The sequence below is a fragment of the Lithobates pipiens genome, unplaced genomic scaffold (assembly GCF_037356315.1).
Source record: "Lithobates pipiens isolate NorthernLeopardFrog02 unplaced genomic scaffold, aLitPip1_a1.2 Scaffold_1, whole genome shotgun sequence".
In the NCBI taxonomy this organism is placed as follows: Eukaryota; Metazoa; Chordata; class Amphibia; order Anura; family Ranidae; genus Lithobates; species Lithobates pipiens.
In genome coordinates this window covers 202,583,844-202,608,314 of record NW_027507685.1, presented here as the reverse complement: position 1 = coordinate 202,608,314, position 24,471 = coordinate 202,583,844, and the positions used below count along the sequence as shown (strand labels likewise).

At 43.9% G+C, this 24,471-nt stretch overlaps 1 protein-coding gene across 3 annotated transcripts in view; it reads right to left on the bottom strand.

Annotated features, from left to right (window-relative positions):
• The window catches only part of ECH1 (enoyl-CoA hydratase 1), a 69,485-nt gene that overhangs the window by 16,146 nt on the left and 28,868 nt on the right, over positions 1–24,471 (bottom strand). For all 3 annotated transcript variants that reach the window (XM_077480344.1, XM_077480335.1, XM_077480353.1), the window contains exons 7-8: positions 17,611–17,681; positions 3,587–3,658 (exon numbers count right to left, since the gene is read on the bottom strand). In XM_077480344.1, the coding sequence (XP_077336470.1) occupies positions 3,587–3,658; positions 17,611–17,681 (143 nt within the window). The remainder of the gene's footprint in view (positions 1–3,586; positions 3,659–17,610; positions 17,682–24,471) is intronic.

Here is a 24,471-nt window from a genome sequence, read left to right as displayed (position 1 = left end):
AGGACTCAGATGACAAGAATTACTCTAGGAGCAGAGGGCAATGAGATTCCAGAATGCAGATGTCAGCACCATCAGGAGGCATGTTGCATCAACCCTGGAACTGTTTGTAGTGTGAACTGTGGGCACCAGTGGGACTGTCCAGCTCAGAGTCTAAATTCAGGCATGTGGCAACCTTAGGGCACAGGGTACAAAGAAAGGCCTCAGATACTAACAAAATCTACACAGCTGGTAGCAGTGACTGTAGGTGGGCAGCAGGAATGGATCGAAGATCTAGGTTCTACAAGCTTCTTTGCAAGCAACAAGAACAACGGGAAGATGCTTCTTTGATGCAGAATGAGAGAGCGACACTCCACCCAGCGGATGATGTCAGCACTAATTCGCACACTGAATACGCCCTCAGCTGTGGAAAATGGCAGGAAACAGTGAATTTTTAAAAGGCAATCAGCTTCCTATATTCCTGAGGTAGCTGCCAATGCTCAGCACAACTTGCTTTACAAAGTTAGTCTTTACAGACAGGGCAAACGCTGAGGCAATGCCAGTGGCTCTGGACTTGAAAAATGTTCCACAGTTAACTTTTTAATAGAAAGTAGTCTGGAAAGTGCCCTATACGGAACCTCGTGCCTGAAGTTCACTTCCAGGCTATCCCTGCAAAGTCCAGTTCAGCTGGGTCCTGACACAGCACTCCAAAAAAAAAAAAAAAAAACAGGCTGAAGACGGCAGCACCAGAAATCTGCGATGGAAGAGATAAAGCTCTAGCAGTGACTAATGCTTAGTGCACACGATGAGAAAATTGACGCAAAAATATCTGAAAGGACAAGCATGAACATTTTTCACATACGATAACAGACCGAAAGATTTTTGTTTAATTGGTATAGTATGTGTACGAAAAAAATTGTGTGACCAAGACCACGTATGCTCAGAAACGAAAGAATACAATACAAAACATCACTTCCGAAGTTGTATTCTGTTGTATGAGAATTTTTGTAACTTTAGTAACCTATTGGTTTTCAATATGAGACTAGCATGTAAAATAAAAATGGGCGATCATTCGACCGATATTCTTATCGTGTGTACTAGGCATTAGAAGAGAGTATTAATTGAAGAAGAAAATTCTGGAACAATAAAAAAGAAGAAGAAGAGTTAACCACTTAAAGCGGGAGTATGCGGTGCATACTAGCTCATTATGAACGAGGTGCCGGCATCTCACTCGGTCCATGCCAAGGGAGCTGACCTGTTCCCTTGGCGTGTTTTCCGGGTATCACGGCTCCGGCGCTGTGAGTGGGCGGAGCTGCAATGTCGTCATGCGCGCGTGAGTTTTTTTCCCGGCAGGGTCTGGCGTCTGCCAGACTTTCAGCCGAGAATCCCTGGTGCGCATGTGCCGCTGAAGTCAGTGGCTCGTTGGGAGGGGAATATCTCCTAAACCGTATGGTATTATTTTTACCTACAGGTAAGCTTTATTATAGGCTTACCTGTAGGTCAAAGTTAAAAAGTTAACTACTGTATTTATCGGCGTATAACACGCGCCGGCGTATAACATGCCTCCCAAGTTTAGGAGGGAAATTTAAGGGAAAAAAAAATGTAATTTAAATGCCCATCAATGCAGCCTTGTCAGTGTCCATCTGAAGCCTTGTGCGTCTGTCCGTCGTTGCAGCCTTGTGCGTCTGTCCGTCGTTGCAGCCTTGTGCGTCGTTGTCCCCTCAGCTTTTGTTTTTAAAAATGGCGCCGCCGAGATGTCCTTCGTATATATATATATATATATATATATATATATATATATATATATATATATCTTTTTTTTCAGACACCCTAGACAATAAAATTCAATATTTGCAATTCATTGCAATACTTTATGTCACACCATATTTGCGCAACAGTCTTACAAGCAACATTTTTGGGGAAAAAATACAACTTTTTCAGTTAAAAAAAAAATAAGACAACAGTAAAAGGTAGCCCATTTGTTTTATATATTGTGAAAGATAATGTTACGCCAAGTAAATTGATACCCAACATATCATGCTTCAAAACTGCTCCCGCTCATGGAATGGCAACAAAATTTGGCACTTAAAAATCTCTATTAGCGATGTTTAAAAAATTCTACAGGTTACCCGTTTTGGAGTTACAGAGGAGGTCTAAAGATAGAATTATTGCTCTCACTCAATTGTGTCGATACCTCACATGTGGTTTGAACACCGTTTTCATATGCGGGCTCGACTTACGTATGCGTTCGCTTCTGCACGCTTTTCATATTTATTTTACCTTTTATTTTTACACTGTCCTTTTAAAAAAAAAAAAAAAAATTTGGGCCCATTTTTTTACTATTACAAGGAATGTAAACATCCCTTGTAACAGAAACAAAAGAATGACAGGACCTCTTAAATGTGAGATCTGGGGTCAAAAAGACCTCAGATCTCAAATTTACACTAAAATGCAATAATAAAAAAAAAAAAAAAATGTATATTTTTTTAATGACATTTCATTTCCCCTTTAAGAGCATTAGGCAGAAGTGAAGTTTGATGTCGCTTCTGCCCCCCAATGCTATGGAGCCGAGCAGGCCCATCTTACCCTCACTCGGCATCCAGGCAGTGAGGGAAGCGAACGCGGTAGTCTCCGGGATGGCTCTGGGAAGTTGCGGAGACGACCGGAGCGCGGCAGGAGGCGCACTCTCCCACCACCAATAAAAGTGATCTTGCGGTGAATCTGTTGCAGAGACCACTTTTATCTCAAATAGAAACGCAAGCTGTTCCTGAAAATACCTGGGTAATGGCTGCTAGCTGCTGCCATAACAATGATATTTGGCTTCAAAGTACTGACATACAAGTATGGCGATTTTGCATGAAGCGGTTAAAGAGAAAACATCCATCCTCTTAGGACGTTAGCTAAAAACAGAGCCATGCTAGTAGTGGGAGTGGTTATTCTTCGCTGTGATACAGTTCTATTGTTTGCCAGTGTCAAACTGTCCTGTAGGTAGCAATATAAATCAGAAAGTGTTACTAAACCCAGGACCCTGCATTCACTATATCTGGTCTCCCACAGAACATGGAAATGCAATCATTTTAGTAAATATAAACTGATAAATGCCTTTTCTCATCATCAGTTTGGTTACTTATATGAGTGTCTGGTTAAAACTTGTTGAGGAGTTTTCATTCTCCCACGATTGTCCTATGAGAATGCAGGACCCCCGACCCTCTGTCCGGACAGTGCTGACTGACCCTGTGCTGATCGCATGCACTCTCTCAAGATAAAAAAACGCTCCAGCTATACACACCAAACTGAGCATGTGCAGCCTGTCCCCTGGCTCTGTAAATATCAGGGTTTTTTTTTTTTGGAGACAGTGGAAGAAGGAGAGGATCAGATAAGACAGGATCAAACAGCCTTTTTACACAATGCAGAGGATTAACCCCTTAGGTTCCACAGTGAGTATATCAAGCATGCTTTACTGCATATATGGACTGATTTTACTATTGGGGTTTAGGAACACTTTAAAGACTTCTTCTGTCCCTCAACGGACAATTAAGATCACAATATTCAGCAGTTGTAGATCACTGGAATCATACTTTATTTTAGCATATTGAATAAAAATACATACCTGACTAAGCCGCTGCTCAAGGCTTCATCTGACATCATTTTCCTAGCGGTTAAGGCCAGTTCACTGACCAGGCTGCAAGGAAAGCAGAAAATTACGTGTTTTCCTCTGTTATCAGTTCATGTGCAGACATCAGTTAGCCTCTCATTAATCTGCATGCATTCAGTTCATAAAAAAACAAATCCCCTGCTCTCTGAAATACTAAGCAGTGCTTGTAGAACAAGCAGGGAGCAACCCTTTTTCCAAGTTAAGGATACTGCCTCCATGTTTATTTAAAGCCTAAGCTCCCAGCACAAAAAAAAACAACAAAAAAACAGTATTACAGAAAATATACATTTCCCTGGCAGAAAAAGGACCCCCCCTTTACATGCAAGTGGGAACAGAAGTGGTATTTCCTCCCTATGTGTAAAAGAACAGATTGACAGCTGTAGAATAAGGCTAGCATGGCAGGCGGGGCGGGGGGTATTTTTTTCTGCTACTGGAATATATGTATAACAGGCAGCCAGCAGTGTCCTCACCAGGGGCGATTCTTGGCTACGGGAAACCAGTGTTCTGCCGAAAAACTCCAACTGGTCAACATCTCCAACCACATCACCTCCGGTGACTCTCCAGCATCAGTAATTGGAGATTTGGACAAGTTGGCTGTTTTCACAGAACACTGGCAGCGAATACCAAACGGTACACGATGAGTAGACATTGTTAGTTAGTCAGCCCACTAATAACCAACAACATGGCTAGTAACCAAGGCAGTGACAACTTTTTTCCTCCTGTTCTGTCAAATCAGCCAAACTCATCCTGTACCATAGTATATACACTGCCGGTGTTCTGTCAAAACAGCCAACTCGTACAAATCTCCAATTATTGTTGCTGGAGTGTCACCGGAAGCAACGTGGTTGGAGATTTTGGCGAGTTGGAGTTTTCGTCAGAACACCGATACTGAAGCCACGCGGCTTCCAGCAGGTTTTGTTATCCTAATGGGCCAGCTGCAAAGGGGGGGGGGGGACGAGGAGGAAGGGGCCGAACCAGGTCAAAACCAGGTACCAGCTCCTCCCCAAAAGGGTTTAAATGTGGCAGCGGAGGGGGGGAGGGGGGGGGGCGACAGACAAGCAGAACTTCCCCTTTTGGATGGAGCTCCACTTTAAGTTACGCTTTTTTTGTAGCACCAAAAAAATCTGCAGCACTTTACAGAGCACACAACCATTTACAGGTCCACACCTCTGTAAGAATTACAGTTCCACATTGTTACTACAGTAATGTGAACACTGTAAAGTCAGTTCAGGTAGCAACTAATGAAGCTTTCACTATTTTTCCAGACTAGGTACGGAAACCACAGAGTTAGAAAATACAAAATCCATACACAAGTCCTTGGTGGGAACCAAACCCACAATGAATATAGACCAACCATTGTATGTGTTATACTTCCCTATTCAGTCTGTATGTAAAGCAGGCAGAAACCTAATCTAGACCTGGGTTTCAGCTGAACTGTACTGCAACTTGATCCACGGCTCAATTCATATAACACGTGTCTGATATCAGCTATGCACTACAAATTCCCAAAATGTGCCAAGCCCACTGCAGGAGCTGGGAGTTGAATTACACAAGTGAAAGCAGGAAGTGGTGGTAATAGACAGAAAGATTCTTGGGTTCTATAATACACCAGAGATCAGCTAGGTCTCCTGTAAGATCTTGGTTTAAAAAAGTCATAAACTAAAACTACTGCCCACAAAAAATGGAATGAAGAAATAAACGTGAATGATTAACTAAATACAGGAACAGACATCATAAAATAAGATAGACAAGCCAAATACTAGTAAGAGGAACTCTGTAATATAACAGCCTAGGATGGAAACCTGGAAAGGAGGGGATAGGTACAGTGTCTAAAGTTCAGAGCTAATCTACAGAGCTGCCATCTGGGCAGCCTCTAATGTAGCTGGGTGTAATTATAGGTCTCGATCTACAAAACATCGATTAATAGGATCTGCTCACACCCATGACATTCAATCATAATTTAAATGCAAAAATGTATCAGATTTATTGCTTTGGGCAACTTCACTGTGCATGCTGTTTGTGCTACAAATTTCACAAAGCGACATGTGAAAGAAAAACTCCCTGGGTGTTATTTACAAAAGGCAAATCCACTTTGCACTGAAAGTACACTTGGAAGTGCAGTCGCTCTAAATCTAAGGGGTAGATCTGAAATGAGTGGAAGCTCTGCTGATTTTATCATCCAATCATGTGCAAGCTAAACTGCTGTTTTTTTTTTTTTTTTTCCTTGCATGTCTTTCTCGGATCTACAGCAACCGCACTTCCACTTTGCACTGCAAGTGCACTTGGATTTTCCTTTAGTAAACACAGCAAACTGACTTTTCCTTTCATTTTTAAATCTGGTCAACGTGATTTTTTTTTTCCCGACATTTAGCCTGGGTTCACACTTGTACTACAAATGCTCCAACACTGGGAGTACAAGTCGCATGACGTATATAAATGAATCGTTCCCTATGAGAGTTGTCTTAACTGGTCCGACACAAGTAGCTCCGACTTTGAAAAAGGTTCCCGCACTACTTTGGGCCAACTTTGATCCTACTTCAGCAAATTGAATATCATTGAAGTCAGATCGTGGTATTAACCGATCTGACTTTGGCATGCAAATTGTGCCCTGAGGCATAGGGGTCCCCCCCACCAAAATCCATACCAGATCCTTATCCGAGCAAGCAGCCCGGCAGGTCAGGAAAGGGGGTGGAAACGAGCGTCCCACCCCCCCTACTGAGAACCATACCAGGCCACATGCCCTCAACATGGGGGGTGCTTTGGGGCAAGGGGAGCCCTGCACCACCCTACCCAAAGCACCTTTTCCCATGTTGACGAGGACAAGGGCCTCTCCCAACAACCTTGGCCGGTGGTTGTTGGGGTCTGCAGGCGGGGGGCTTATAGGAATCTGGAAGCCTCCTTTAAAAATATCCCAGATCTGGCCCCCCACCCTATGTGAATGAGTATGGGGTACATTGTACCTCTACCCATTCATTTATAAAAAAAATTGTCAAAAGTAAAAACAATACACAGTACACAGGCCCCATCCCCTATGATGTCACTGCCTGTCAGTTCCCGGGTGGTGATGCCATAAGGGGTGGGGCCTCCAGATGACATCACCTGGTGGCCACGCCCCATGTTTATACAAGTTATGGCACGCAGCGGTGGACCCATCACATAGGGTGGGGGGGCTGGGATCTGGGGGCCCCTTGTCAAAGGGGGCTTCCAGATTCAGATAAGCCCCCTGTCTGCAGACCCTGACAACCAGCGGCCAGGGTTGTCAGGAAGAGGCCCTTGCTCCCATCAACATGGGGACAAGGTGCTCTGGGTAGGGGAGGCTCAGTGCCCCACCCCCTTTCCTGACCTGCCGGGCTGCATGCTTGGATAAGGGTCTGGTATGGATTTTGGGGGGAACCCACGCCGTTTTTTTTTCTTTCTTTATTTGGCGTGGGGTTCCCCTTCAAGATCCTCAGAGCACAAGTAGCATGCCAAAGTCGGATCAGTTAAGATCAGTTAAGACTCAGTTACATAGTAGGTGAGGTCGAAAAAAAGACCATCAAGTCCAACCAATGTTTGTGATTTTATGTCAGTATTGGATTGTATATCCCTGTATGTTGTAGTCGTTCAGGTGCTTATCTAATAGTTTTTTTTAATTATTGATGCTACCCACTGAAACCACTGCCCGTGGAAGAGAACTCCACATCCTAACTGCTCTTACAGTAAAGAACCCTCTACACAGTTTAAGGTTAAACCGCTTTTCTTCTCATTTTAGTGAATGTCCACGTGTCTTATTAAATTCCCTTTCATGGAAAAGCTTTATCCCTAGTGGGAGGTCACCAGTATGGTATTTGTACACTGAAATCATATCCCATCTCAAGAATCTCTTCTCCAGCGAGAATAAGTTCAGTGCTCGGAAGCTTTACTCTAAACTAAGGTCCTCCAGTCCCTTTATTAGTTTTGTTGCCCTTCTCTGTACTCTCTCCAGTTCCAACACATCCTTCCTGAGGACTGGTGCCCAGAACTGGACAGGATACTCCAGGTGCGGCTGGACCAGAGTTTTTTAGAGTGGGAGAATTATTGTTTTATGTCTGGAGTTAATCCCCTTTTTAATGCATGACAATATTTTGTTTGCTTTGCTTGCAGCAGCTTGGCATTGCATGCCATTGCTGAGCCTGTCATCTACTAGGACCCTCAGGCCCTTTTCCATCCTAGATTACCCCCAGAGGTTCTCCCCCTAGTGAGTAGATTGCATTCATATTTTTGCCACCCAAATGCATTAATTTACATTTTTCTACATTAAACCTAATTTGCCATGTAGTTGTCCACCCCATTAAATTGTTCAGACCTTTTTGCAAAGTTTCTACATCCTGCGGTGAAGTCATTGCCATGTTTAGCTTAGTGTTGTCCGCAAATACAGAGATTGAGCTGTTTATCCCATCCTCCAGGTCATTTATGAATAAATTAAATAGGATTGGTCCCAGTATAGAACCCTGGGGGACCCCAATTTCCACCCCGGACCATTCCAAGTACTCCCCACTTATCACTACCCTCTGAACTTGCCCCTGTTGGCAGTTTTCAATCCATGTACTCACCCTATGGTCCATGCCAACGGACCTTACTTTGTACAGTAAATGTTTATGGGGAACTGTATCAAATGCTTTTGCAAAATACAGATACACCACGTCTACTGGCCTTCCTTTATCTAGATTGTAGCTCACCTCCCCATAGAAGATTAATAGATTGGTTTGGCAGGAACAATTCTTCATGAATCTATGCCAAATACTGCTAATGATACCATTTCATTACTAAAATCTTGTATATAGTCCCTTATCGCTCCCTCCAAGAGCTTGCATACAATTGATGCTAGGCTAACTGGTCTGTAATTCACAGCAATCTATCTTGGCCCTTTTTTAAATATTGGTGCTAAATTGTCTTTTCTTGAATCAGCTGGTACAATTCCAGTCAGTAGACTGTTCGTAAAAATTAGGAATAATGGTCTGGCAATTACTTGACTGAGTTCCTTGAGGACCCTCGGGTGCAAGCCATCCGGTCCCAGTAACTTATTAATGTTAAGTTCTATTTCTAATCCTGTCCTCTGTTAGCCACGAGTGTGCTTCCTGTGACCTGTCATGAGGATAAACATTGCAGTTTTGGTTACTAACTCCCCCCCCGCCGATTCCCTTGCGATGACCGAGAAGAATAAATGTAATACCATAGCCATCTCTACATCCTTAGTAACCAGATTCCCTTCATCATTCTTTATGGGACCAATATGATCTGACCTCCCTTTCTTACTATTTATGCACTAAAATTATTATTTTTTTTTATTCTCCTCCACTATGTGCCTTTCCTGTTCTATCTTAGCCACCCAGATTGCACCATTATATTTCCTGTTGGATTCTTTGTAAAGTTGGAATGCTGATGATGATCCCTCAGCTTTGTATTTTTTGAAGGCCTCCTCCTTTGCTTTTATATGCATTTTTAGTTAAACCACCCAGGACTTTTATTCACTATTTTATATTTATTTTCCATTGGGATGCACTGGCTAATGCCCTTATTTAATATGCTCTTAAAGCACACCCATTTTTCCTCCGTGTTCTTTGATCCTAAGATTTTATCCCAATTATTATCTTCTAGCAAGGATCGTAGTTTAGGGAAGTTGGCGCTTTTGAAATTCAGTGTCTTTGTATTTCCCTTATGTTTCCCATTTGGTGTGATTTACACTAAAACTAATTGGCCTGTGATTTTCCTAAATTGCCCCATATTTCCACATCCATGATCAAGTCTGTATTGTTGGTAATCAGTAGATCTAGTAACGCTTTGTTTCTAGTTGGTGAATTTACCATCTGACCCATGAAATTGTTCTGGAAGCCATTTAGGAACTGGTGAGCCTTCGATGAATGCGCAGTTCCTTCCACCCAGTCTGTGTCTGGATATTTAAAACCCCCCATTATAATGACACTTCCCATTCTTTCCGCTAATCCTAATTGTAATAGGAGATCCACCTCTGTCTCCTCCCTATGGTTAGGGGGCCTATAGCATACTCCCAGTATTACTTTCCCCTTAGTTTGCTCTCTTTGCAGCTCTACCCAAAAGGATTCCACCTCCTCCCTTGCTCCCTTAGTGATGTCATCTCTCACATTCACTTGTACACCATTTTTGATATACAGGCATACCCCTCCCCTTTTATACCCTCTCTATCCCTGCAACATAGGGAATACTCTTGAATAGTTAGCCAATCATGACAGCTGTTGAACTAAGTCTCTGTAATTCCTACAAAATCTAAATCCTCCTCATACAACAGTAGCTCTAGTTCTCCCATCTTGACGACCAGACTCCTGGCATTGGTGAACATGCCACATAGTTTAGACCGGTCGCATACTATCTCCTTATTGGGTGCTCTGGTGTTGCAAATAGGACTTGTTACTATACTTACCTCAGGTTTAGGTGCTTTACTCAACCTACCACTAATGCTACCCTCTGGAATATGTTCAATGCTGACTGACTATCTCTACCTCTGGACCCACCCCCATCACCTAATTTAAAAGCCCCTCTAACTTTTCAGCCATCTTCACTCCCAGTAAATCTGCACCTTCCCCGTTTAGGTGCAGTCTATCCCTTTTATACAGCTGGTAAACGACTGTGAAGTTGCCCAAGTTCTCCAGGAACCCAAACACCTCCTTTCTCCACCAGCGCCTCAGCCATTTGTTTAATTCCCTAATCTCCCACTGCCTTTCCGGTGTTGCTCAAGGTACCGATAGTATTTCTGAGAATGCTACCTTGGAGGTCATTTTCCTTAATTTAGCTCCTAAGTCCCTAAAATAGTTTTTTAGGACACTCCATCTTCCTCTGACTTTGTCATTGGTGCCAGCGAGCACCACGACAGCCGAGTCTTCCCCAGCCCCTCCCAGTAATCTGTCCACCAGATCCATGATGTGCCAAACCTGAGCGCCCAGTAGACAACATATAGTTTGGCGTTTCAGGTCTTTGTGACAGATTGCCCTCTCTGTCCTTCTGAGAATTGAGTCCCCTACCACCAGAAGAAGAAGATGATCCGACTTTGATTCGACTTCAATGATATTCAATAGGCTGAAGTAAGATCAAAGTCAAAGATCAAAAACTAAAAATAGAGCAGGCTACAATACATCAAATTCATGTTTTTTTTTTTTTTTTAAAGCATGCTATACATGTTTTATTAGTTTGCAATGTTAATTAGCAAAATAACATACAGTAAAGGGACAGAAACCTATATCTAAAAAACTGTCTCAGAACTAAAAATGTGTTTACCAATTTCTAGCATATCGGAATACTAGAATCAGAATACTAGATCTTCTACTACTCAATCATTGCTGTTTCAAGTGCCAGAACTTTGAAATACTTAGGACATAATAAATGAAATAAAAGCTCAACAACAGCATTAGGATTTTGGTGTATAGATCGTTCTTACATTAAAGCACAGAAACTGCTAGGGTTTAAAGTGTATGGTATAGCATCAAGTCTCCCCCTAGTGGTGGCAACTGGAAATGTCCTCACTAGATGTAGAGAGATAAAATAGTCGCAGTAGGGTTGAGTTACTAAAACGAGCAATCAGCTTCCAGGTTATTTTGTCAAAGCTTAATTGAACTGAAGCTAGAAGCTGATCGGCCACTGTGCATATCTGCACCAGATTTTGCACTCTGCAGTTTTAGTAAATCAACCCCATTATACCTTCCATGTTGCAAGATAATACCACAGATTAGCAACCCTTTACATCCAGTGGCTTCTCAGCTAAAAGATATAGAATGTAATTTCAGAAATTATTTTAATATCTTCAAAAATGCAGCTGTCATTAAAAAAATACCTACCTGATCCATGAAAAGATAGCAATATTAACTGACAGGACCCATACATTTGAGAAGATATGGTCTCCCTGGGGGGACTATCACCTCCCGAAAGACCCAGACAGGTCCCTGCAGATTCTGTAACAGAGTTTCTTGTAAAACTCACCCAAGATCTCCCCCCCCCCCACCCCCTTTCTTTTCTTTCCATTTCTCCTTTGATACTCTGATATTACCTGCTTCTAGCCATTTCCTAAGTTAGTCATACAGGCTTCTCTTTCCTGCCTCACCATATTCCTTAACTGACACCACTTAAACTTGTGTTGACCTTCCATCATGACCAATCACATGGTACCCAGCCTCTAGGCTTAACTTGGTACAGTGTGGTACCATGTCATCTATTGATGGGTCACTACACAGACTACCGGTGCTGATTGGCCATCTTACTTCTACTTACCCAGTGTCGTTTATAAATGCCACTGGGTAAAATATGGGCCACCGATCTGCAGTTTAACCGTTTGCCGCCCGTCCACCGTCAAATGACGGTGGGGCGGTACAGCTCTTGCTTTGGGCCACCGTCGTAAGATGGCGGCACAGAACAGCCACTCTCGCATGCCCGCAGCACGGAGATCGCGGCCGTACCGTGTTGCTAGGACATGGTGCGACCCCGATCCACGGCTCTTTAACCATGTGATCGGCTGTGTCCAATCACAGCCAGTCACATGTAAACACGGAGATGACGGTAATCGGCTTTCACTGACAGAGTGTGAGGAGAGCCGATCAGTGGCATCTCCTCACAGGGGGACAGCTAAGGAAGTAATCAGGGCACTGATTACAATATATAAAGTGTAAAAATACCATGCCCACCAATGCCAGCATACAGTGCCCACCAATGCCAGTGATCAGAGCTCACCAGTGGCAGCAATCAGTGCTCACACGTGCCACAAATCAGTGCCCATTAGCCATGACAGTCAGTGCTGGCAATTAGTGCTGCCTATTAGTGTTGTCCATCAATGCCCATCCGTGTCGCCCATCAGTGCCCATCTGTACCGCCTATCCATTCCAACTATCCGTGCCTGCCACTGCTGCCTATCAGTGCCCGCAACTGCCACCTAACAGTGCCCACCAGTGCCACCTAACAGTGCCCACTAGTGCCACCTAACAGTGCCCACTAGTGCCACCTAACAGTGCGGGATATTAGTGCCACCTCATCAATGCCCATCAGTTCAGCCTATCAGTGCCCATCAGTGCCACCTCATCAGCGCACACCAGTGAAGGCGAAAAATTACTTTGTTACAAAATTTACTGACAGAACAAAAGAAAAAAAAAAAACAATTTTTTTCTTTTTTGGTCTTTTTTTTCCTGTAAAAAAATTAAAAACCCAGCAGTGATTACATACCAGAAAAAGAAAGCTCCATTTCTGTGAAGAAAATTATAAAAAAATGTGTTTGGGTACAGTGTAGTATGACCACGCAATTTTCATTCAACGTGCGACAGCGCTGAACGCTGAAAAATGGCTTAGGCAGGAAGGGGGTGTTCGTGCCTGGTAGGTAAGTGGTTAAAGACATACCTTGGTAGAAAAGGGGTTAAAAAAAAAAAGTTTAGTTCTCTTTCATATATTGAGAATACAGAATTGATCACAGTCTGATATAGGGAAGATATGTATAGGAGTTGCGAAAACGGACGTACATGGACTAGGAATTCTCTATTGACTGGTGGGGTTTAACCAGTTGCCGACCGCCGCACGCCGATGTACGTCGGCAGAATGGCACGGGCAGGCATAAGGGCTTACATGTACGTCCCTTGCCTCCCGCGGGTCGGGGGCCCGATCGGGCCCCCGCCCGGTGCCTGCGGCGGTCGGTTTTCGTCCGGGAGCGATCCGGGACGAGGGGGCGGCCATTCATTCATGGCCACCCCCTCGCGATCGCTCCCGACGAATAGAAATCCCCCGTGACATCACTTCCTCTCCTGTAATGTAAACACAGGAGAGGAAGTGATGTATTCTCTCCTCCGTGTCGGTATTTTTCGTTCCGACACGGAGGAGAGCGGATCGGTGAGTTGCACCAACACTCTACACACACAGTAGAACATGCCAGGCACACTCACACCCCCCCTTTACCCCCCGATCACCCCCCCAATTACCCCTGCCCCCCAGTCACAGTGACACCAATGTCATTTTTTTTTTTTTTTTTTTTTGCATTGGTGTCATTTGTGACTGTAATAACTGTTAGGGCAGTTAGAGTTAGCCCCCTTTAGTTCTAATGTACCCCCCTAACCCCCCCAATAAAGGTTTAACCCCGTGATCACCCCCCGTCGCCAGTGTCACTAAGGCTGGGTTCACATTGCAGCGGTTTATGAGAACGAATGTGATTCGCACTGCAGTGCAAATCACATCCGATCTCTGTGCGATTCGAGTTCAGCCATTCGCCGCACCCGCCGCACCCGCCACACCCGCCGCACCCGCCGCAAATTCGCACGGGACCCTTTTTTTGGCCCGCAGCAGAATCGGATCGCATGGGTGTTCACACCATGCGATCCGAGTTTGCAGATCGCACTGCGATATGCGAACTGATCTGGGGGTGTCAGTAACATTTCACTGACACTCCCAGCAGTTCGCATAGGGCAGTGTGAACTGCCGCCGGGAGGCATGCGATGCGGGAACCCGCCGCGGATTCGTGGCGTTTCCGCATCGCTCCAGTGTGAACCCAGCCTAATAAGCGATCATTTTTCTGATCGCCGTATTAGTGTCACAGGTGACGCTAGTTAGGCAGGTAGGTATTTAGGTTCGCCGCAGCTTTTTATAGCGCCAGGGACCCCCATATACTACCGCATAAAGCCCCCTGATTGCCCCCTAGTTAACCCTTTCACCAGTGATCACCATATAACTGTTACAGGTGACGCTGGTTGGTTAGTTATTTTTTTATAGTTTCAGGGCACCCGCCATTTATTACCTAATAAAGGTTTAACCCCCTGATCACCCGGCGGGTGTCATTTGTGACTAATAACTGTTAGGGCAGTTAGGGTTAGCCCCCTTTAGTTCTAAAGGTACCCCCCTAACCCCCCCAATAAAGGTTTAACCCCGTGATCACCCCCCGTCGCCAGTGTCACTAAGGCTGGGTTCACATTGCAGCGGTTTATGAGAACGGATGTGATTCGCACCGCACTGCAGTGCAAATCACATCCGATCTCTGTGCGATTCGAGTTCAGCTACTCGCCGCACCCGCCACACCCGCCGCAAATTCGCACGGGACCCTTTTTTTGGCCCGCAGCAGAATCGGATCGCATGGGTGTTCACACCATGCGATCCGAGTTTGCAGATCGCACTGCGATATGCGAACTGATCTGGGGGTGTCAGTAACATTTCACTGACACTCCCAGCAGTTCGCATAGGGCAGTGTGAACTGCCGCCGGGAGGCATGCGATGCGGGAACCCGCCGCGCATTCGTGGCGTTCCCGCATCGCTCCAGTGTGAACCCAGCCTAATAAGCGATCGTTTTTCTGATCGCTGTATTAGTGTCACAGGTGACGCTAGTTAGGCAGGTATTTAGGTTCGCTGCAGCTTTTTATAGCGCCAGGGACCCCCATATACTACCGCATAAAGCCCCCCCGATTGCCCCCTAGTTAACCCTTTCACCAGTGATCACCATATAACTGTTACAGGTGACGCTGGTTGGTTAGTTATTTTTTTATAGTTTCAGGGCACCCGCCATTTATTACCTAGTCTCACTAGTGTACCCCTAAATTTAGGGGTGTCTACTTTCCAAAATGGGGTCATTTGGGGGGGGTTTGTGCCATCTTGGCATTTTATGGCCTTCAAAACTGTAACGCCCTTAGAAAGCCTGAAGGCGGTGCTTGGTTTTCGGGGCCCCGTACACGGCTAGGCTCCCAAAAAGTCCCACATATGTGGTATCCCCGTACTCAGGAGAAGCAGCAGAATTTATTTTGGGGTGTCATTTCACATATGCCCATGGCATGCGTGAGCAATATATCATTTAGTGACAACTTTGTGAAAAAAAAAATAAAAATAAAAAAAAAGTTTGTAATTTTCCCGCAACTTGTGGCAAAATATAAAATATTCCATGAACTCAACATGCCTCTCAGCAAATAGCTTGGGGTGTCTACTTTCTAAAATGGGGTCATTTGTGGGGGTTTTGTGCCATCTTGGCATTTTATGGCCTTCAAAACTGTAATAGGTAGTGAGAAGTGAACTCAAAAATTTACGCCCTTAGAAAGCCTGAAGGCGGTGCTTGGTTTTCGGGGCCCCGTACGCGGCTAGGCTCCCAAAAAGTCCCACATATGTGGTATGCCCGTACTCAGGAGAAGCAGCAGAATTTATTTTGGGGTGTCATTTCACATACGCCCATAGCATGTGTGAGCAATATATCATTTAGTGACAACTTTGTGTAAAAAAAAAAAAAAAAATTTTTTTTTTTTGTCATTATTCAATCGCTTGAGGCAAAAAAATTAAATATTCAATGGGCTCAACATGCCTCTTATCAATTTCCTTAGGGGGTCTACTTTCCAAAATGGGGTCATTTGGGGGGGTTTTGTACTGCCCTGCCATTTTAGCACCTCAAGAAATGAGATAGGCAGTCGTAAACTAAAAGCTGCGTAAATTCCAGAAAACGTACCTTAGTTTGTAGATGTGACAACTTTTGCGCAAACCAATAAATATACAATTATTGACTTTTTTTTTACCAAAGACATGTGGCTGAATACATTTTGGCCTAAATGTATGACTAAAATTGAGTTTATTGGATTTTTCTAATAACAAAAAGTAGAAAATATCATTTTTTTTTCAAAATTTGCGGTCTTTTTACGTTTATATCGCAAAAAATAAAAATCGCAGAGGCAATCAAATACCATCAAAAGAAAGCTCTATTTGTGGGAAGAAAAGGACGCAAATTTTGTTTGGGTACAACATTGCATGACCGCGCAATTACCAGTTAAAGCAGCGCAGTGCCAAAGTGTAAAAAGACCTCTGGTCATTTACCAGCAAAATGGTCCGGTCTGAAAGTGGTTAAAAAGTGTGCGGTGATTGTATAACAAAGATAAAGAATTGTTAAAACAGTTTCCCACTATACTAGATTTAAGGCTAGTGTTACATGTCATGTACTGTAGCAGTCACATCATTATGGTCATGCGAAGAATTTGGATACTGGGAGGTGAATCGCCTTATACCCACAGCGCCTCTAATATGTTGCATATTAAAATTTGATAAAGCTATTAGATGTAAGCCCTTTTGGTGCCAGAAATTCATGTAAACCTTCTCATTAAAAGGCTTCAGAATATACCAGTGCTATTCAATGCTTAAAGAGGAGGGCCGGTTTTGGAAAAAAAATTTTTTTTAAAAAGTCAGCAGCTGCAAACACTGTAGTTGCTGACTTTTAATAAGCACACTTACCTGTCCAGGGCGCCCGCGATGTCGGCCGCCCGAGGCTGACCCGTCCCTCGGTCTCGGGTCCTGGCGCCGCAATTTTGGGTAAGGGAAGCAGGCAGTGGAGCCTTGCGGCTTCACTGCCCGTTTCCTACTGCGCATGCGCAAGTCGCGCAGCGCTTTGTGAATGGGAGGCGCTGTGTTCTGGGACACACAGTTCCCAGAACACAGCGCGACCCATTACCCAGAAGACACCGCACAGAGGAGAGAAGAAAGAAGATCTCCGCGGAGGAGGAAGAGGCAGATTAGGATGATGTGCCTAGCAACCGGCATTTCTGGTAAGTAAAAAAAAATTATTATTTTTTCTTTTTTTTTTTATGATTTTATTCTAATTTTTAATGTATTTTCTTTTTTCAGGGTGGCCCTCCACTTTAAAGGTGAATAAAATAAACTTGTTGAGGCTCTGAAGAAGGTGATTTGTCCTTCTAAATACGTCAGCCAGACGGGACCTGGGTTTAAATTCCCCTACCCCGGTTTGGAGTTGCATACATTCTGTGAGAGACCAGCCACGCATGTGACCTGTAGAGCTAATTGTAAATTTACGTTTGTGAGTAGACATTTTTAAACCATGTTATTGGTTATGTTGGATAATGCACTAGGCCAGTGCGCCCTCTTTTTTCTAATAAAATAAACTTGTCTGCCAATATTTGATGAATAAAAAGAATGTAAACAAAAACCTCAGGCCCGGTCCATTCCAGACAGAAGAACTAATATGCAGGGATAGTTCATAAATGATTTCAATATACCTTCTGCTCCCAATGACGCTTGGCAAACGTTGGAGGGCTCCTACATCAGCCGCTAGACCCACGTCCACTTCCTGTGAGAAACCGGGGAGATATTATAATGCAGCCCACTATACAATATACCAAAAAAAAAAAAAAAAAAAAAAAAACCTAGAACAGTAGGTAGGTTACTTGGCTCCTGTCTACACAAGCCCTAATATGTGTATGTATAAATAAGAGTTAGGGATGGATTCTAAGCACCGTGAGGGCGATTATATATACACACACACACACACACACACACACACACATACATATACACACACACACACACACACACACACACACACTGCTGTGTAAATTGCCGGCGCTAAATAAATACCTGTAATAAATAAATGAATCAGTGCATTTCTACTATCTGTATATTGTTCACATGGTGCACAGAACTTTACAGAGTACATACAGTAGATTTACCTCGGTCCTTGTCCCTAGAAGGACCTCACAATCTACTCCCCCAATCAGATTCATTATGTACGCTGAGTGCATTTAAGGCCCTTTTCACACTGCCGTGACTTAACCACTTGCTTACTGGGCACCTAAACCCCCCTCCCACCCAGACCAGTGTTCAGGAGGGGTCATGTGAAGGCCAGTAGAGGACACTGCTAGAGGGGGTGGCCCTTCCCAAAGCAGTGTCCTCTGCCCTTCACATCACCCCCCCCCCCCCCCCACACACACACACACACACACACACACAGTAGTGTCCTCTGCCGCCCCCCCCCCCCTTTCCCCTATAGCAGTGACCTCTTGCTTCCCTCCCATAGCACTGTCCTACCCGTGTATGTACACAGTGACTCCTCCACATGGTCAGGCTTTAGCACCCGAGTCCCTGCACAGGCAGCCGCTCTCCTATTGGCTCTCAAAGTTCAGGAAGGGAGGAGTCTCTTTTCCCAAACTCAGTTTCCAGAGGCATTGCGGCACAGCGGCAGACACTCTGTGAAAGTCCTAGATTTACATACATCAGCTGCCCCGCTGCCCAATCGCACTGATGCAAGGAAGAGAGCCGGCTCCTTTGTGCCTGCACCCCCCCCATCCTGGTGGCGCTGGCTCCGTAAGCTTCGTGGCAGACGGCTTGTAGTTCTCAATGAACTGCATGGGCGCTGATGAGCGCTCTTGTAGTTCATCGATCTTCCTGCTCTTTATTAACTGTCTGCCCACATGGGAGTTATGAGCAGACAGCTTTAATTAAGAGTTTACAGGAGCGGCATTGCACCTACTATCTGCTGATCTTAGGTGCAATGCTCTGCAGGTTCCTAAGAAAAGAAAAATGCTAATTTTTTGACCTGCAAAAAAATGTGCATTTATATTTTTTAATGAACGTATCCTTTAACAGCAGTAAATTGTGAGGCTTGATCTGGGTTGTGGATGTGGCTATCAGGAAATAAGGATCAGAGTCCAAGGGCTGCCCCCTCTGACTGCATGTACAGTATGCCACTGCATTGCAGCTGGGACGGAATTTCCCTCTGTCCTGTGTGCCAACGATGAAATCAGGTATAATTACAAGTGAAGGTGAAATAAAATTACACAATCTAATCACTTTACCTGTTCCGCACTAGGGCACACATACACTGCCATAAAATATGAAAGTAGAACTAAAGTCATAACTTTTTTTTTTTTTTTTTCATTTTGAATAGTCAGTGAAGCTCTATAACTCCTGTCAGCATTTTTTAACATCTGAAGGGATATTCCCCTTCACTTTCTGTCCCTCAGCCAAAACAAGAAATCCTTCCAAGTGAGGGAATCTCTGGTTGTCACCATAATGACTATATTCCTATTCTGGTCACATCTCAAAGTATAGGATCTTCATTGACTTTCTGTTTTGGTGATAATGGTCACTAGGACAAATAGAGAGGGTAAATCCACTAGGGGACGGTAATTTAAAAAAAAAAAAAAAAAAAAAAAAAAAAAAGTTTTGCCTTTAGTTATAATTTTAGGGGAAATATTTTAAAACACTAAAACTATAAACAAAAAAAGTGGATTTTTCTGTCATACTTACCTGTAAAATCGTTTCTTGGAGTACATCATGGGACACAGAGCAACCATAATAATGACTATATGAGTTATAAGCCACATACTGGTGGATGGACACTCTGGCAGACAGTCAAACACGAAGTCCACCCCTATATAGCCACTCCTACACAGGAAGGACCTCAGTTTTGTAGCAAAGCAATAAATATACCAAAAAAGATGGGAGTGACCTCTGTGTCCTTTCATGTACTCCAAGAAAAGGATTTTACAGGCAAGTATGACAGAAAAATCCTCATTTCTTTATCATACATCACGGGACACAGAGCAACCATAATAATGACTATATGGGATGTCCTAAAGCAATGCCATTGAGGGGAGGGAGACGCAATCACAGAAACTGCCACCTGAGAAGGACTCCTTCTGCCGCCCAAAACATACTGTGGCCAAAGCAGTATCCTCCGTGGCTTTGACATCTATCTGGTAAAATTCTGTGAATGTATGAACAAAAGACCATGTAATGGCCTTAAATCCTGAGCCACTGACACCCGATGGCCCAAGATGCCCCCACACACCTGGTAGCGAGCGCTTTTACCAAAAAAAGGAGGAGGTGGGGGACCTTACCCTTTCAACCCATAGCCTTGAATAATTACCTTGCAAAACCAAAGAAAATAGTTAACTTGGATGCCTCCTGCCCATCCCGGGCTCTACTGGCAGGAAAAAAACAGTATTCCTGACCTGTACCAACAAATCAAGTAATTCTGACCACCAGAACTACCACCAGAGTATGCAGTGATCCAACTCCTGCCAACTGAAGATCAGAAAAGAAGGCAAGACATTGTCTTGATTCAAGTGAAAACCAGACACCATACTAGGCAAAAAATGGATGAGGACGCAACATCACCTTAATATGATGCAAGACCAAAAACGGCTCCTTGCATGAAAGAGCCGCCAACTCTAACACTCCACTTAGTGAAGTGATAGCAACCAAAGAAGCCACCTTCCGAGATAAAGGACTAACAGAATCCCTCAATTGGTTCAAAAAGTGGCCTCTGCAAGAACAGTCAAGATCAAATTCAAGTCCCAAAGACACAAGAATGGCCTGACAGGCGACACTGTCTATGTTACAGGCTGTAGGAAGTATGAATCAAGGAGTGAGAAACAGCCCCTGGAAGAAAAAAAAATGTATAGGGACGAAACCTGACCCTTAACGGTACTTAAGGCCAATCTCCTTTCCCATACGGATTGGAGAAAGAAAAAGAAAATTTCCCACTCACATATTTCTGTGGGTGCCACTTCCTCACTGCACCCCAGGCAAAAAAATATTTCCGAGTCCTGTAATTGAAGTTTCCCAAAGCTGGCTTCCAGGGGCTCAACAGTGTGGAGATACAGGACTCACGACCATAAGGTCCCACTGAACTGGGAGTGTCCCAGGAGCGACCCCTGCAAAAAACTCGCCATGTCAGTGTACCAAGCCACCTGCAGAGTTCCTTTTGTCACTATTTTATACCTGGAATATGCACGGATGATAAAGAGAGTCCTTGTGCTGTCCCAGACAGAATGTGGTTCACCTTCCTGAGAAGCATGACTCCTGGTGCCGCCCTGGTGGTTGATATATATGCCCCTGCAGAGGCTTTCCCGAATAGAACCTACAACTGGTTTGTAGCATAATCCAGAGCAAGGCGTACTGGCCAAAAGCTCCAAGATATTTAAGTCCACTGAACTGTAACCACCCTCAAACCAGATGGAGAAACTGGCATCAGTGGTTATTATCTTATAATACCTGAAAGGAAGAATTCAACCTTCCTAGATTCCGAACCATCAACCACCAATCTTTAGCTGTGCAACACCCTGGGAATAGAGCCCTCAGGCAATCCAATGCCTGGATCTTAAAGTTCCAGACAGAGAGAATGATCCTCTCCAAGACCTGGAATAGAACTGTACATGTAGGAATGTGCTTCGACCTAGACAGATTTATTTAATTTTTTTTACTGCAAAATGTATCGAAGGAAAATCTGGACCAAGTGCTTCCTGAGCAAAGGTTATTGAAGTATACTGAGATTGACACCTCCCTTGCATTTTTACCAAGTCGGGCACCGGAGCTAGGAACTTTGTGAACCTCAGAAGCTGTGGCCAGCCTGAAGGATGGTCACAAAAAAGAAGAGAGGACTTTCCACCACAATTACAGAAATATTTGATGAGGCTGGAAACAACCCGCAACATGAAGCTGTGCGTTTCCTGATGGTCTGAGAGACTCTCAAACACAGCAACCTCAGATGCCTCCCTCACTTAGGAGGGAAACGTGGGCAGTCTCCCATCCAAGTACTAACCAGGCTTGATCCAAGATCAGGCACCACAGTGGCTCAGATCACCCTGATGCCATTGGTCCAAAAGGAGACATGAACATTGCCAGACCAAGGAACCTGAGGGCGGTGACACCCTTCTAGGTCACTTAGCTAGTCTAATGCCACGTACACACAACTGTTTTTTCCAACGGAGTCCCGATGGAGTTCTGCTGAAACGGACTTGCCTACACACGATCACACCAAAGTCCGATTGTTTAGAACGCGGTGACGTAAAGCACGTACAACGGGACTAGAAAGGTTCAATAGCCAGTAGCTGCCCTTGCGTCGTTTTTGGTCCATCGGAACAGCATACAAACAGTTTTCCAAACAGACACTGATTCCGTTGGAAAGAGTTAAAACATTCTATTTCTAGGTCCGTCAGAATTTTCGAAAAAAAAAAAAAAAAAAGTCTGCTGAAGTCCACACATGATCGGACTATCTGATGAAATGATTCCGTCTGCCTTTTTCTGCCGGAAAGTTTGACCGTCTGAAATTCTGGAGACCCAACACTTTAAAATGCACTGCTAGTGGTATATTGACTTACAGTTGTACGGGCCCCCCGAATTAATGAATGAATGAAATACTTATATAGCGCACAATGCGAACTGAATCGCCTCTAGGCGCTGTGGCGAGCTTTGATCATCTGCTAAAAGAGGAAGGTCTTGAGTTTTTTCCTAAAAGCCAGGTGATTTTCTTCCAGGCGGATGTTGATTGGTAGAGCATTCCATAGCAGAGGCCCTTGGACAGCGAATCTCCGATCACCCTTGGATTTATACCGGGCTTTGGGCACGAGGAGGAGGTTTTTATTGGCTGATCGAAGACTGCGGTTTGGTGTGTAATGATTTATTTTCTCCATTAGGTATTGCGGAGCTTCTCTATGCACGCATTTGTGGGTGAGGCAAAGGGTCTTGAACGTGATCCGATTTTTTACGGTTAGCCAATGTAAGCTCCTCAGTGAAGGAGAAATGGATTCCCAGGGTTTTTTTTCCTGTTATCAGCCTTGCCGCCGTGTTTTGGATCAGTTGTAATCGCGCAAGTTGATATTGTGGTAATCCTATGTAAAGCGAGTTTGCGTAGTCCAGTCCTGAATTAATGATTGTTCCAACTACCACTGCTTTGTCATTCTTTGGGATAAAAGGGATGAGTCTGCGAAGCATGCGCAGTAGATGGTGAGATCGACTGACTACAGATCCTATTTGTGCATCCATTGACATTTGTGCGTCTAAAATAACCCCGAGACTCTTCGCTTTGGTCTTTGGGGAGATAGTCTGCCCAAAGACGGTTGTTGGAGACCAGGAGGTTTTGGTTGCGGGCTTATGATTTGGGTGTAAGATAAGAAGCTCTGTCTTTGATTGGTTCAGCTGGAGGGAGTTGGTGGTCATCCAGTCCTCTATTGATTTGAGGCAGTTTTCAAGTTGTTGTTGGTGATCTTTTTTTCCATTGATCCGGAGATAAAGTTGCATGTCGTCAGCGTAAGAGTGGAAGCAGAGATCTGATGATTTGAAGGAGTGGGCGAATGTAAATGTTGAAGAGAACGGGTGACAATGGAGAGCCATTAAGCAGTAAGTATGCAGTGTGTATATATATATATATATATATATATATATATATATATATATATATATATATATATATATATATATATATATATATATTTTTTTTTTTTCTTTTTTTTTTTTTAAAGATAACATGCAAAAATGCAGATTTACCATTCCTGCTGCAGGACTCTGAACATAACAGAAGTCCAATCTTCACCCGGTAAGACTTGCCATAAAAGACCTTCAGGTACTGCTGCCCCCTTAATGTGGGGTCCACTCCCCTGGATCTGTATAGCACCCTGCGGGAAAGCACCTTGGTCAGAACAAACACTGCACAGGGTTCCATTATGCAGGGTCCAGCACCATAAGGACGCATTACAGGCAAACCTTGATGAATCTTCTCTCCTTCCAATGAGGCTCGGTATAATCCATTTTGGCTGATAGCTTTTTCAGATCCGAATGAAGTCCATGATTCTAAATAGAACCATCCAGACCTCCAAGAGCACATGTATCACATCAATGACCATTTCACCTTAGAGACCCTGTCGGAAAAAAACAGGAGGTCCTTCCTGTGTAGGAGGTGTTATATAGGGGTGAACGTCTTGTTTGTCTATCTCTCAGAGTCCATCCACCAGTAGGTGGCGTATAATCCATATAGTCATTATTATGGTTGCTCTGTGTTCCGTGATGTATGATAAAGAAAAGGTTATATATCTATTCAGCAAAAAAAGTTTGCTTCAACATACCTGCTTATCAATTTTACAAAAAATAAAATAAAAATTAATAGTATATGCCCCATATACAGTCAAACATAACTGCTTGGCTCTCGCTCAGTCTCACTCCTTTAGCCCCTGCAATATGATCATCTCACTTTGAGGCTGCTGTAAAAATGAAAAACAGTCTACCCAAAATGTATGTTTCAGTTTTTAGTTAATGCTGAAAAAACAAAAACAAAAAAAACCTGCAAAAGAAGAGAGTTA